Source organism: Sminthopsis crassicaudata, chromosome 1 (genome assembly GCF_048593235.1).
Source record: "Sminthopsis crassicaudata isolate SCR6 chromosome 1, ASM4859323v1, whole genome shotgun sequence".
NCBI lineage: Eukaryota > Metazoa > Chordata > Mammalia > Dasyuromorphia > Dasyuridae > Sminthopsis > Sminthopsis crassicaudata.
Window position 1 is genome coordinate 669,872,367 of NC_133617.1, and position 15,211 is coordinate 669,887,577.

The window sequence follows — 15,211 nt, forward strand, 5'->3', positions numbered from 1 at the left end:
GCATAGATTGAATTATAAAGTTGGATAAGCATCAGTGAAAACCAACATGGAAATAAGTTTGTTTCACCAAACATTTAAGCACCTATATAATGTACAAACAAAAGAGATATATAACAAAGAATGGTCATTTAAAAAACACTCATACATTTTACTATACATTTAACAAAGAATCAAGTAAATTAACAAATAAAAGTATGACAGTTTTTGAAAAATTCTTTAATTTATGTATGTCTTTACATATTTCCTCTTATCTCACTTTTTACAGCACTATATTATTTGACTTCATTAATATGAATCATTTATGTATATTCCCAGTTTTTTGCTGTTATAACTACTGCTGTTGTTCTTTTAAAGATAAATCCCTTTTCCTTTTCATGTTATCTTTGGAATAAAATTTTGGTGATAGAACTGATGGGTCAAAGTGAATAATGAATTTTGTGACTTATTTTGTTTGGTGCCCTAAAAAGTTGCACCAGTCTACAATCTCAGCAACAATGTAATTGTTTCCCATAATAGACCCAGCTGTTTTAGTTGTATGCTCTGGGGCCTTGCTTCACAGCATGCTTACTAGTGGAATAATAACTGAGATGGCTCTAAAATTTCCTTAGAAGGATACTGTAAAAATTCCAGGACAACTATTCCTCTACTTCTGAAAGTATGAGAAAAGCTGCTTTTGAATTAGTGATAATGCAGACATAGCAAAGTTAATTTCTTTCTTTCCCTCCCTCTCTCTCCTTCCCTCCCCCTCTCTCCTTTTCTCTCTCTACCCTTTCTTTCTTCCCTTTCTCTCCCTCCTTTCCTTCTTCCCTCCCTTCCTAACAAAACTCACCTTTAAATCATTGACATCATTTGGGGCTCTTGTATTTACTACTTGGTGTATGTTCTTATCTTTTTTTAGCTTATTAATGATTTCCTTATTTTTTGCTGAGGCAGTTGGGTTAAGCAACTTGCCCAGGGTCACCATCATCTTTATTTCTGAACAAAACCTAACCATTCTTTATAAAGATTTTAAAAAGAAAGAAAAAGCAGTTTAGCAAAAGTAACCAGCACTTTTTGTTTGCATGATTTAAGATTTAAATCAAATTCTGTTTTCTACAGAAAGCCTTTCTAAGACTCCCCCACCTAATAGTGTCTTCCTCCCTGAGATTCTTATCCATTTTCTCTCTCTCTTTCTCTTTCTCTTCCCCTCTCCTCTCTGCATGTACCTAGTTATTTACATGTTGTACTCCTTCTATTAGACTTTCAGCTTCTTGGGGTAAGGACAATGGTGCTTTTAGAAGGGATGGAGGGAAGCATTCTTTGTATGACTAGTGCTTACTTCAGTACTTTATGTATAGCACTTAATAAATGTTTGTTCACTGACTTTCTGATTCCCTTGAGATCAGAGCTTATTTATTTTTCTCTTTCATTTAAACTGGAGATTCTTCCTCCCCTCCCCCAGGCTGGGGTTAAGTGACTTGCCCAGGGTCACACAGCTAGGAAGGGTTCCGTGTCGAGTCCAAATTTGAACTCAGGTCCTCTTGAATTCAGGGCTGGTGTTCTATCCACTGCGCCACCTAGCTGCCTCTAAACTGGAGATTCTTAATCTTTTTTTGTGTCATGGACCCTGCCAGTGTGGCCTATAGATCCTCTTCTTAGAGTTTTTTAATATGTACAAAATACATAAGTATAAATGCAACTAATCACATTGAAATAGTTAACAAAATATTTGAAAAACAAATTCAAAGGCCTTAGGCTAAGAACCTCTCATTTAAGCATTTAGATAGTGAATCATTTAAATTAGATTTCAGAATAGTTTAGTTACAAATATTTCCATAGAGTAGAAAGAACCCTGGATTAAATAGTGACAGGAGTTTGAGATACTTATCCAAATTTTTCCATTTACTAGTGGTATGTATGACCTTGGGAAAAGCCTCTTAACTTCCTTGAATCTCAGTTTCCTTATTTGCCAAATATTTTTTAAGATTGCCAAAGATAGGGGCAGCTAGGTGGCACAGTGAATAGAGCACCAGCCCTAAATTCAGGAGGACCTGAGTTCAAATGTGGTCTCAGACACTTAACACTTCCTAGCTGTGTGACCCTGGGCAAGTCACTTAACCCCAGCCTGAGGAGGGAAAGAAGAAAAAAAAAAAAAAGATTTCGGAAGATATTCTTGAAGAAATCCAACAAGAGGATATACTGTGTCTTCCTGGTGGGTATGATGTATCTCTATGAGGAAGGTGACTGGAGGCATGGCCTGCCACTTTCTTTCTGTGCCATCTGTGCCAGCACAAGGTAACTTTGGCTCCCTCTGTTAGCCTACTCTCCCAGGTATGGAGAACCTCAGGGGCAGAGGCGCAGCCTCCCCTTTGACTATTGGCCTTCCTGTCCTTTGATGGAAGAGGAGAAAGAAGGGTTGGAGGGGACTTTATTCTTCCACTTTCTTTTTCCTGCAGGTTAGGGCTTCATTTCCTCTGGTATTCTTTTCCTACCTAATTATCATCTTTGGATGGAAGAGAAGAAAAAAGCAAGACCCTCCCATGTTACCAGCCAACAGTGCCCCTCCAGCCTTGTCTCCTGCACTCAGTGATGTGCCTATCTGGCTGTATCTTTCATCTCATTTCCTTACCCCATTGTTTCTTATCCCCCTTCACTCTCTAACCTCAAAACCCTTGTCCTGGGTCCTCAGCAACACCTGTTTTGTCGACAACAGACTATCTTTGTATTTTTGTTCCTTCAATTGCCTGCTTTTGCCCTTCCCTCTCTTCTTAGCTCCTGACAGTCTGGTTTCTGACTTTATTCCACTGAAACTGTTTTCTCCAGAGCTGCACTGATCTCTTGGTTGCCAGATCCAATAGCCTTTTCTTAATCCTTACTACTCTTCTCCCTGATTGGAACATCATTCTGCCTTGAGTTCTCCTACTTACCTGATCTGCTATTTTGGTTATTTCAATTGTATTTGACTCTTTGTCACCCCTGGGATTTTCTTGTCACTTACATCTCCAGCTTATTTTATAGATGAGGAAACAGAGGCAGACAAGTTTAAATGACTTGCCCAAGGTCACACAGCTAGTGAGTGTCTGAGGCTAGATTGGAACTCAGGAAGATGAGTCTTGCTGTAATTATTGCTTGTCTGCTGCTTTTTCTTTGCAGGATCCTCCTCCAGATTGTGCCTTTTAACTTTTAACTTTTCCCTCTTGTCTTCTACCTCTACATGGCTCTATTGGGTGATCTTATTGGCTCCCATGGAGTTAATTGCCATCTCTATGTGAATGATTCTCATCTGCCTTCCTGTCCTAGGCTTTCTACTGATCTCTAATCTCACATTTCCAACTCCATTTTTCTCAAACTTGATGTCCAGGAGACTCCTGAAACTAAGTATTTCAAAACAAATTCCATTATCTTTTAAACACCCCCCTCTCCAGCTCCCCACCAATTACAAAGGATAATACTATATTACCAGCCCTTCAGGTTCACATTCTAGTAGTCATCCTGGATTCCTCACTCTCTTTCATAGTCAACTTATAGCCAAGGTCTGTTGATTTCACCTTTGCAATCTTTCAAATACATCCCTTTTTCTCTAGCATGAGCCTTCATTATCTCACACCTAGACTATTTTAATAGCCTATTGGTGGTTTTGCCTACCTCGCTTCTTCCCCCAAATCCAATCCATTCTTCATTTAGGATACCAAAAATATCAAAGTGATTTTCCTAAAACACAGGTCCAGCCATGTCATTCCCATATTCAACAACACATCCTTTCATTCAGTTGCTGAAATGAAATGATTTTCTTAAAGTGTACGTCCAACCATATCACTCCCTTAATAAATTCCAATGATTCCCTGTTGCTTCTAGGTTTAAAGGTAAAAATTGTCTGGCATCCAAAACACTTCATGATTTAGCCCTCTTCTACATTTCTATTCTTCTTACTCTTAAGTATCTATTCTGTACTTTTTTGATCATATGACACTGACCAGGGACACTGATTTCCTGGCTACTCCAAAAAAAAGATATTCTGTCTCTTGACTCTGGGCATTTTTCATCTAACTATTCCAAGCCTGAAATGTTCTTCCTCCTTACCTCTGCTGACTTGACTTCCCTGCCTTCCCTTAAGTCTCAAATAAAATCTCATCTTCTATAGTAAGTCTTTACTAACCCCACTTAGTTCTGATATTTTTTCTCAGTTTTTTTCTTGTATCTTATATATAAATTTTTTTGGTACACATTTATTTATATATTCTCTTCTCCCCACTCTTTGAAGGCCAGAATTGTCTTTTGTCACTTTTTGTATTCCCAACACTTAGCATAGTGCCTGGCACATATTAGGTGCGCTTAATAATTGTATATTGATTGATTGAGCCTTCCTTGGACATCTCATGTAGTTGGAGCATACTACATAAATAAATGTAAGCTGATGGTAATGTAATGAATAGATCTTGTGCCATGAATTTAGGGATAGGAAAAGGGAGAAGGCATATTATCCCTTGGCCTAGAAAGGCTTATGAAGTTGGCACAAAAAGCTTTCTTTCCTACATTACTGCTTCAGTTCTAAGGGATTTGATATCCTTTCTCCTCCCCTAAGGTAAAAGTGGTGCACTTTATAAGTCACCTGACAAGGCTTCAGTGCTGGTTTCCTTCCTCCTTTCACCCCTTTCCCCCCCCAAAATTGATTTAAAGCAACAATAGTTACCAAATCTTGTCTGTTCTATTTCTATAGTATTTCTGCCCTTTTCTCTCCATCCAAATGGATAATACTCTGGTTTAGGCTATCATGATCAATTGATATAGTCTTTTAATTATTTTCTTCCTGGATCCAGTGTGTCTATTATCAGTTTTATTAATTTGATTTCAACTAGGCCCTCACTGCATCAAGGCAATCCTTCTGTATCTTCCTATTTCACTATTTTATTTACTAAAGGTATTTTTCTAAGCCTGATCAACCTTCCATGGCTCTCTGTGCCCCTAGTTGAGAACTTTGTTGCATATTTCACTGAAAATTTGGGCTATTCACTGAGAGCTTCTTCTTTTCCCCTTTCCTCATCTCATATCACTCAGATGCCTTTTTGCAGCTCCCTCTCATGTGAATAAGTGGCTCTTCTCCTTTCCAAGGTAAACCCCTCTATGATTCACAAATAATCCCATTCCATTCCATCTTCTCCAGTAGATTGTTCCCCATCTATCCCCATTCTCTGACTTCTTTTTAGCTTCTTCCTTTTCTATTGGCATTTTCCTACTCCTTAGAAACATGCCTTTGTCTCTCCCTAAGCTCTCATTTGATCTGTCGACTTTCTCTCTTGGCACATAATAGGCAACTAATAATAATAGGATTGGAATATAATAGGTACTTAATAAATTCTTGACTTTGAGGCCTCCCATCTGCTGACCTTTCTTTAACCTTTTCCTAATTATTCTTCCTAGAATCACCTTTTCCTAATTATTCTTCCTAGAACCTTCACAAGGCTATCTGTATCATTTTGTAGTTCACTGGAGGTTATAATGGACAGAGAGACCAATGAAAAAGCAAATACCTCCAAGCCATAGAGAGTGGAATTTTTTGGGATTTATAGAAAATATTGTAATATCTTATATTGCCTTTTTGTTCCATATCAAAGGATCAAAGGGTATGAACAGATTGATAGCCCTTTGGGCATCATTCCAAGTTGCTCTCCAGAATGATTGCATCAGTTCACAACTCTACCACACAATTCACTAATGTTCCAGTTTTCTCACATCTCCAAATTTGCCATTATCTTTTCCTATCATCTTAGCCAATTTTGAGAGCTGTATTATTTTCATTAATTTCTCAATGAAATTTGGACTTTTCTTCAATTATTATTTGACAAAAAGGATTTTGAGAAGGGCTCCGTGAATTTAATGAAAAAGCTTCCTAATACAAAAAAGAATAAGAACCTTGTTTTGGAACATGCCCAGTTGTTATTTAATGCTTAATTACGATTTGTTTTGTTTTGTTCAGCCTTCTAGAAACATAAATATGTTTTAGTTTAATGATTATAGATAATTATAGTGTTCATAAATTTTTATGCTTTTTTTAGAAAAATCAAATGAAATATTTAAGGTAATTTGATATTTTTTATAATGTTTGTGCCTGGTAACAGTAAGTGCTCGAGGAGTGATTTTAACCTTCAGGTCCTTCACTATATTATGCCTGTATCTTTAATTTACAATTTCCTTTTTATATTTGTGTTGAGAAGTCTAGTCTTCAGTAGTAAGTGTACTTTTACTTTTTATTATTCCACTGGTGCTATAGTCTTCATGTTACAAAGTTCTTCTCTGTGCTAGTTGAAGTTGATTTCTTACTGGCTTAAGGCCTGTTGGCCTATGTGTCACAGCTTGTCCTGTTTACTTATTTTCTTTTGACTTTTGTGGGGGAAGAGAGAGTAATGGTAAAAACAACAACAACAAAAAAAACACACAAAAAAAGTTTATTTCTTTGACTTTGTACCTGTCAGTCTCAGAAAAACCTTTTGTTACTACTTTTCTTTTAACATTTCCAGTAGTTGTTTCCGTATATTTCCTTTAAAGTTTATGTATTATCTAAGGATTTTCTTGGCATCTCCTTTTATCTGGAAGTTTGTTGCATTACATATTTTATTCAAAGTTTCCTGTCCTAGAAGTGTTTTTCTTTGATTTTTTTAAACACCTTCCAATACCTTTAACTCTTCTTTGAAATATAACGTTTTTAGGTTACATTGGAAAATACTTTGTGAATGTGGTGGCATAATGTTTTGAACTATGCCTGATCTATGGGATTTCAACTTTTGGTAGCTCTTTGCTTTTTATGAGAGGTACTTGAATGATGGGATAATCTCTTACTTTCACTCAGTAGAGATTTGAGTCTGAAAGGAACAGTCACATCTGTAATGCATGGTATCAAAGAGAAAGAATTCCCTGGGCAAATGAGTACTCTCTATTTGAATTGGGAATATTCCCTGTATTTAATTGTCTGTCTTTTTGCATGTAAGATACTAGACTAGGAAATACATAAAGGTGTTTGCCTTTTGGCAATTTGCATTTGGATTTAGATGCAATTGATTGCCTACCTGAAACATGAATTGTTAGGTTAAATAGCCCTAAATTTCACCCTTGGTCGCCCTCCTCAAGTGCCCTACATATAAGTGGGCATTGCATTATTATGTACATCCACAAAATCCTCATGGAAATACTTCCATTGAGTGGAGGCTGGGACAGCTGTAATGGTAGTGTGATGATAAGACTGCATTGTATATGCTTACTATAGGAAGATTCTGGCCTTGCCTACAAGACAAGGCAGGAGGGCTTATTTTTGCCAAGTGTGCAGAAAGTTTATCTCTTCAGAGGACTGTAGAGTTAGCTAAGTTCTGCCCCTCCCTTCTTTGCTTGCTAAATTCAGAGTACTTAGTCACTTGTATGAAATAGATACCGAGTTGGTGATTTTCCAGGCTGCAGGCTGAACTGCTATTTCTTATAGGTCAGGGTGTGTCTTGTGAGTATTTAGTGAAGGAAAAGCCTTCAGAATAATCCTGTTACTATTTGGTGGGTATTCAATTTTAGGTGCTGACCAAATATTATATTGATTATGTTTGGTATTGGGAGAGTAAAAGAGAGGCTAATTTTGGGTTGTATAAACTTTATTTATAGTTTACCATCATGTTACTTGCAGTTTAGATATGAAGAAGACCTTGAAATAATCTAGTCCAGTGGTGTTAATGAGATAGAAATGAGGGCCAGCCATTTAGGAGGACAACCTGTATTATTGTATTATTATTTATTTTGTTGAATATTTCCCAGTTAGATTTTAATGACTAAGGCATTGCACACTGCTTTGTGTATGATACCTCTGACTTAATCTAATCTCTTCATATTATAGTTGAAGAAACTGAAGCTCAGAGAGATTGACTTTTTCTAAGATAACAGAGGTCAATAATGTCATGTAGTCATTTCTTAATTATTTGTACTAATGGAAGGGAATAGTGGCATAAATAATGAACAAGTGGATAATCCCTTCCCTGATGCAGAACACAATCCAAATACGCCTTTCCATTCTGTGTGATTCTTGTTCAGAAATCCTCCTAACGTATTAGGGACCTTTCTTTTAATCTCTCAGCTATGAGTCAGTGTTGCAAGTAGGCTAACTATTCACACAAGAAAAGTTGGTGAAGAATGGCTTTTGGCCAATGTGTATTTGCATATATATAGCCTGAAAAGTTGTTCTATTGATATAAATTGAGCAGATACTGCAAATGAACTATATAAACTGGATTTAGGAGATTTTAGGAGAGAGTGAGTAAACTTAATTGCTATTGTCCTACATTAGAAAGAAAACTCTTTCAAGCTATAGTTTGTTTCTTTGTCTCCCCAATGCTACATATAATATCTGGCATATTGTAATATGCTTAATAAAGGCCTGATTGAATAAACCAGCATGTTGATTATGTTGAGAATGTGCCCCACCAAAGACGTCATCTGGAATCAGAATAATGAAATTTTAGATTTTGAAGATGACTTCGGCAGTCATCCAGCTCTGGCCTATAGTCAGAAAGTAATTGCTGTGAAATGTACCTAGAATCAATCTCTACACACACACACACACACACACCCTACTCTCACCTCTGTTTAAAGACCATGAGTGTGGGAGTATCCATCATCTCCTAAGATGATGCACCTTACTTTGGCATAGCACTTTGCAGCTATTGCTCACTATTCCTGGTTTGTCCTCTGGGACACAAGAAAACAAGTCTTCTTCTTCTTCTTCTTCTTCTTCTTCTTCTTCTTCTTCTTCTTCTTCTTCTTCTTCTTCTTCTTCTTCTTCTTCTTCTTCTTCTTCTTCTTCTTCTTCTTCTTCTTCGTCTTCGTCTTCGTCTTCTTCTTCTTCTTCTTCTTCTTCTTCTTCTTCTTCTTCTTCTTCTTTTTTTTTTTTTTGTGAATTTGAATTTTCTTGAGCTCAAATGTAAGAGTTGCTGTTTAATCTTATTACATTTAGCTTAAGGTTGTATAGCCTTTTTTAGATCCTTACTGTCATCCAGTGTGTTATCTCTCTCTCTTTCAGTCTTATGTCAGCTGTAGATTTGATGAGCAGGTCATGTTTTGTCCACATTATTCATGTTAAACAGCACAGGCTCAAGCACACAAAAAGGGGATGTTACTCCAAAGAGTTCTGCCAAGATGATATAGAGCTATTGGCTACTCTTTGAGTCTGTCCATTCAAACAGATCTGAATCCATCTAACTATTCTTCCATATATTTCCCATCTCTTCATCTTTTCCATAAGAATAGTGTCAGTCTTTGTTAAAATTTAGGTAAGCTTTAGCTACATTATTCCCCTGAACCTGTCCAAAAAAAAAAGAAAGAAAGAAAATTAGACCAAATGAAACTATGCTGACTCTTGTTAATCACTGTTTTCCTTTTCTCCATAGTTACAAACCATCTTTTTAATGATATACTCTAACTCCTTCCTAGTAATCAAATTCAAGCTCACTGGTCTATAGTTTGCAGACTCTATCCTTTAAAAAAAAATCAAGATAATATTTACCTTTCTCCGAATCCTTTGATATATATCCCATTCTCCATGATCTTTCAGCCATCACAGAGTACTTTGAGCAATCACATCTGCTAGTTCTTTCATTGTCTGAGAATATAGTTCATCTGGGCCAGGTAATCATTAAGTATGGATCATTTTATTTATCTCTTGAATCAACTGTTAAACCATTTTGCTTTTCCAATGAAAATCCCTTTTTCTTGGCATGGAAAACTAGCCAAATAAGAAATGAGCCTCTCTGCTCTTTTCTTTGTCAGTTTTCATTGCCTTGTCCTTTGAAAACAGTAGTCCAGCGCTTATTTGATTATCTTTCTTAACTAAAAAACTAGTTTCTTTTTTCTTTAGCTTTCCTTGACAACACTCTGCTTGTTTTTAAGATTTAGTAGCAATAACATTGTCATTTAAAGAATCTTGTTTCTTGTTCTTCCATCTTCTGTTATGTCCTTTCAAAATTTAATCTGTTTGCCGAGTTCCTTGAACATCATCTACACTGTTCTTTTTGTAACTTTTTTTTCCTCATCAGAATTGTTTCCATTTGTGCCTTTAGAAATTCATTCTTGAGTTTCCTAGTTGTCCTGGACTGGTTTCTGTAGGATTTTAATCAATGGGTTATTCCTTATTCTTCTTCTGAACTCTTTGAAATCTAAAATCTGTTAATATTGTGTTCAACTATCTTTAAAGATTCATCATAAGAGTTATATTTTTAAATGTTTTAAATGTAAATATTTACACTATTATGGTTATTGTGTAAATTGTGTTCTTGCTTTTCTTTATTTTTCTCTATATCAGGCCACCTAAATCTTCCCAAGATTTGAATTCTTCATATTTGTCATCATACAAAATAATGTTTTGTTATAGCCATCTGTGTGTTTGTGTGTGTGTGTGTGTGTCTGTTTAACTATTTTTCAGTGGGACCATATTTCTAGGTAGTTTTTTTGAACTATTGTTCATAGTATTATTACAATTTACCCTGCCAGAGTTTGAAATTTCCAGTGTATTCCAAATTATTTTTCAGAACAATTGGCCCAGTCATAATTTCTGAGACATTGCATTCATTAGTATGTGTCTGTCTTCCTATATTCCCTCCAGCTTTTGTAATTTTTCATTTTTTGTTATCTTTGCCCATATGATATGAAGGGAAATGGTTTTCTTAGTTACTTGGAACAGTCTTTCATTTGGTTATTGATAGTTTCAGGGGCAGCTAGGTGGCACAGTGGATAGAGCACCAACCCTGAAGTCAGGAGGACTTGAGTTCAAATTTGGTCTCAGACACTTAGCATTTTTTAGCTGTGTGACCCTGGGCAAGTCACTTAACCCCAATTGCCCCACCCCCCCCAACTTTACAAAAGTTATTGATAGTTACATTTCTTTTTTTGAAAACTACTTGTTCAAATCCTTTAATTATTCATCATTTGGTGAGTAATCCTACTCGGTTTCTTTTGTGGTACACTATTGTTGTGTAAGGTTAGCATTGTTTCCCTGCTTTATCCTAAAGATGTACTTTTGTTAGAATTGCCTTGTGCAGGTACTTTCTGCGGCTCTAGATCTTATTTCTTGACCTTTAATGATAGTACTCAAGATGTTTCATCTCATATCCATCAAGATTGAACAAACTCACTTACACACACACACACACACACACACACACACACACACACACACACACACACAAGGAATATGACAGGTGCTGGAAAGGTTTGTGGGAAAATAGGAATATTAATGTGCTGTTGTGTTGTGAATTGGTCCAGCTATTCTGAAAGCAGTTTGGAATTATGCCCAAAGCACAAGCTGTGCATACCCCGTGATACTATCTGGGTATCTAGATGGTATCTAGGTCTCTACTATAAAGAAATCAAAGAAAGAAGAAAGGACTCATGCATAAAAATATTTATAGTAGCTCTTTTTTATAGTGGCAAAGAAACTGAAGGAGGTGCCCATCAATTGGGGAATGACTGATAAGTTATGGTATAATATAAGTGATGGAATACTATTGTGCTATAAAAAATTGATGGTGAGGATAGTTTCAGAGAAACCTGGGAAGACTTGTAAGAACTGATGCAGAGCGAAGTGAACCTGGAGAATAATTTATATAACCACAATATTATGACTTACATGTTTCAGTCACATCACTCTGAAGAATACAAAGGCAAAGTCTCTGTCTTCAGAGTTTATTATTTACTAGTTTATACATTTAGGTTACGCAGCTATGGAGAATACAAAGACAAGTTAGTTATAATGTTAAGTTAATTCTGCTAGATCTTAACCTAGAAAAGTTTTTCATTGGTAGTTAGTTACCTGTTTACTAAAATAACTGTTGGATTTGTGTTATTTTTCCCTCTTTAGAGAGGATTTAAAAATTTTTTTCTATTGATGATTGCTTTGGCTGAGTTTCCACTGGTCTAGTAAAGCCTTAGAAAGTAGTAAGGGCCTGAGAAAATCAGAGGACTCATTCTCTTTGTTTTCAGAGCAGAAGTAAAATTTTTGTTTTCCTGTAAAATTGAAAGTTCTCCTCTTGTAGTTTCCTTTTTGATCTTTCCTCTTGGTGGTGTAACTAGATAGATTCAATTGCTGAGGCAATTGGGGTTAAGTGTCTTACCTATAGTCCCACAGCTAGGAAGTGTTAAGTGTCTGAGATCAAATTTGAACTCAGGTCCTCCTGAGTTCAGGGTTGGTGCTCTATCCACTGCACCACTTACTGCCTCTACTAGATGAATTCTTAAATGTTTTTTATCAGTGAAAGCCCAAGTTCAGGCAAGTTGTACCAAATTGCAAAGACTTGGAATATGGGATTGTCTTCAGATAACTAATCAAACTAAATTCAGAGAGGGTTATTATTAGCTCTATATTATGGCATGGTGGGATTACTATTTGCTTTATAGTAATAACTTTTACTGATGAAATCTCTGATATTTGGAAATTAATCAAAGTGAGTTTTAAATGCAAGCTCAATGAGATAGAGTAATTAATGCTTATGTAGTCATGAGTTACTGGCAGCTTTCTTGCTTATGTGAGACAAAATCTGTATTCTGATGTTGATCAAAATTTCCTTTTTTTTTTTTTTTTCTTTCAGTTTTTGAAGACCTGCTGGGATGGAACAGGTGTGCCAAAGCTGAGATAATAGAATCTGCTCCATACTGTTGGCCAGTGTCCTACAATTTTTGGCTTTAATATAATTGGAAATTGTAATGAGTATGACTGTTGGATTTATACTACTGTCCCCTCTTTGGGGGAGGACCTTTTTTATTTTTCTAATGATTGCTTCGGCTCAGTCCCACTGGCCCAGTGAACCCTCTGAAGTAGTAAGGGACTGGGAAAACCAGTTAGAAGCATCAATGCATTCAGTGCTTTCTGATCTTCGAGAGACTATCCCAGCTGTTGTGGGCATTCCAGATGGTATAGCTGTGGTAGGTCGCTCATTTCGAGTCGCCATTCCAACAGATTTACTCGCTTCCAATGGAGAAATAATTAAGGTGAGATTGAATTTATGTGGTAAAAATGAGCAAGATTTTCTAACACTCCTTTCGTTTTTTGGTTTCATTTTGTTTTTGATCTAGCAGCTTTTAATATCCTTCTGATTACAACAAAGCTTCTAAGTTTCTCTAAGTCAACAGTTCTCAAAGTGTGATAAGGGGACTCCTGTATATTCTCAAGTCTCTTATAGAGTTCTATAAGGTCAAAACTATTTTCACAATAATAGTAAGATATTATTTTCCTGTTAAAATATTCCTCCTTTTCTAACTATATATCTATTTAAGGCCAGATTTTCTTTATTATTTTTTTAACCAGAAAAACCCATCCCAACAGATTTGAATGCAAAAGCAGATTTGAGAATTCAGCTGGTTTTTGTTTGTTTGTTTGTTTGTTTTAAGCCAGGTATTAAAAAGATATTCTGAAATATGTAAAACAACCATTCTTCTTGCTAAATTATTTTTGTTTTAAAAAATATTTTAGCATGTAATGGGTTTATTATTTTTTAATGAATTAATATCTATTTAAACTTTTTCAGTCTTAGTTTTTATTATGGTAAATATTTATAGCTATAAGGCATATAAACAAAGGCTCTTTAGATTCCTCAGTAATTTGTAAGAGTGTGAGGGAGTTCCGATACCATAAAGTTAAAAAAATGCTCCTTTAATATTAATAATAATAGATAAACTAATATCATTTTAAGGAAAGAGAATTTTTTGCATATGTCACGATGGATCATTGACTAATATTTTTCTTTTTAGCTTATCAAAATGTGGAAAATTTTATATGTTTTGGGCTTTGAATCCAGGGTTTATAGAGAGTGATCACTTATCAGGCTTTCACTTTTGTATTCTTTTTCATTTACGTGATAAAGAACCATGAATTTACTTATTGTAGATTTAGAGCTGAAAGAGTCCTTAGCAATCATCTGTTCCACAGGTATCATACTTGTATCCTACAATACTTTTGAGTATGAAATATTTAACAAAAGGAATAAAAACACAATAAGGCACAAATAAAAGTAACGGGTTTTTCTAAATCAGTATATGGCCTGCAGGGATTTTTTTGCATAGTGGCCCCCATATGTATTTGAGTCTGAAACTGCCTGACATCCATCTCCTTCATTTTACCAATTAGGGAAAAGTGGCTTGTCATGATCACTCACAAAGAAACAGAGTCTAGATCAGAATGGCTTTAAAGAACTGGTACATTCTGAAAAAACAGTGGCTGAACATTTAAACTAAAACAATAGCTTATAGTCCCTCTTTAAAGTCTCTTTAAAGACTAACCAGAAGGGCTACTTGCAAAGTTATTCAGAAAAGTAGGTTGACGAGTCACAATGATGTGTTGTAATGTCATGTATATTATGACTGTCATAAATAAACCAGAATTTAAAGAAGAGAACTTTCCATGGAAACATTAGTTCCTCCTGAGAAGGATTTTTCAGGATCTTAGAATTTCCTCTATGCAGCTACTCTTTGAATGGTGATTTATGTACTTCTAAAATTATATGTGCCCCATTAAGTACTACCTACAGTCCTTAGTCTCAAATTAATTTAAATATTAGGAGCTGAAAAGAAGTTTGGAAAAAACTTATGCAGATGGGGGAGATGGAAGTTTAGGAGGTTGTGATCTGTGAAAGGAATTTCATAGTTCTGGATTGTAGAATGAAATCAGCTTTAACCATACCCCTTTGTGCGGGACTGAGGTAGAAAGAAGGTGCAAGTCATAGAAATTGAAAGTGCCAATGTGTTTGAGGAGACATTTATGTAAATATTGGAGTTTTTTTTTTTTTTTTTTTTTTTAAACTCAAGTTATTTGAGTTCCCATTACTCAATTTGGTATTATCATGAGAGATCCCATCTTGAGTTTTCAGTTCATCAAGTCTGCTTATGAGTAAAGCACTATGGGATGGGATTGGGATTTAAAGATAAATGAAAGAGTCCCTACTTTTCAAAGATCTTACATTCTTTGGGGGGTAAAGAACATACACAGATGAGTAAAGATGAGATAATTTGAAAGAGAGAGCAATGAAGATGTGGTTGACAGAAAGGAGAACAGGAAAGGCCTCATATCACTGACAGATGAACTGACTCCTGAAACAAATCTGAGGAGGATGTGCATTCTAAGCATTGGACAGCTTGTGTACATGTATACAGATGGAGAAACATTGAAAGTTTGAGGTTTTTTCCTCTAAAAGTTCATTTAAAACATTGGGAGAAATAAGGT

The 15,211-nt window shown here is 35.7% G+C and overlaps 1 protein-coding gene across 2 annotated transcripts in view; it reads left to right on the plus strand.

Moving 5' to 3' along the window:
- DAG1 (dystroglycan 1) overlaps positions 1 to 15,211 on the plus strand; it is an 84,144-nt gene that overhangs the window by 45,094 nt on the left and 23,839 nt on the right. For both annotated transcript variants that reach the window (XM_074264718.1, XM_074264756.1), the window contains exon 2: positions 12,585 to 12,984. In XM_074264718.1, coding sequence (XP_074120819.1) covers positions 12,700 to 12,984 — 285 coding nt within the window. In that variant the 5' untranslated portion in view covers positions 12,585 to 12,699. The remainder of the gene's footprint in view (positions 1 to 12,584; positions 12,985 to 15,211) is intronic.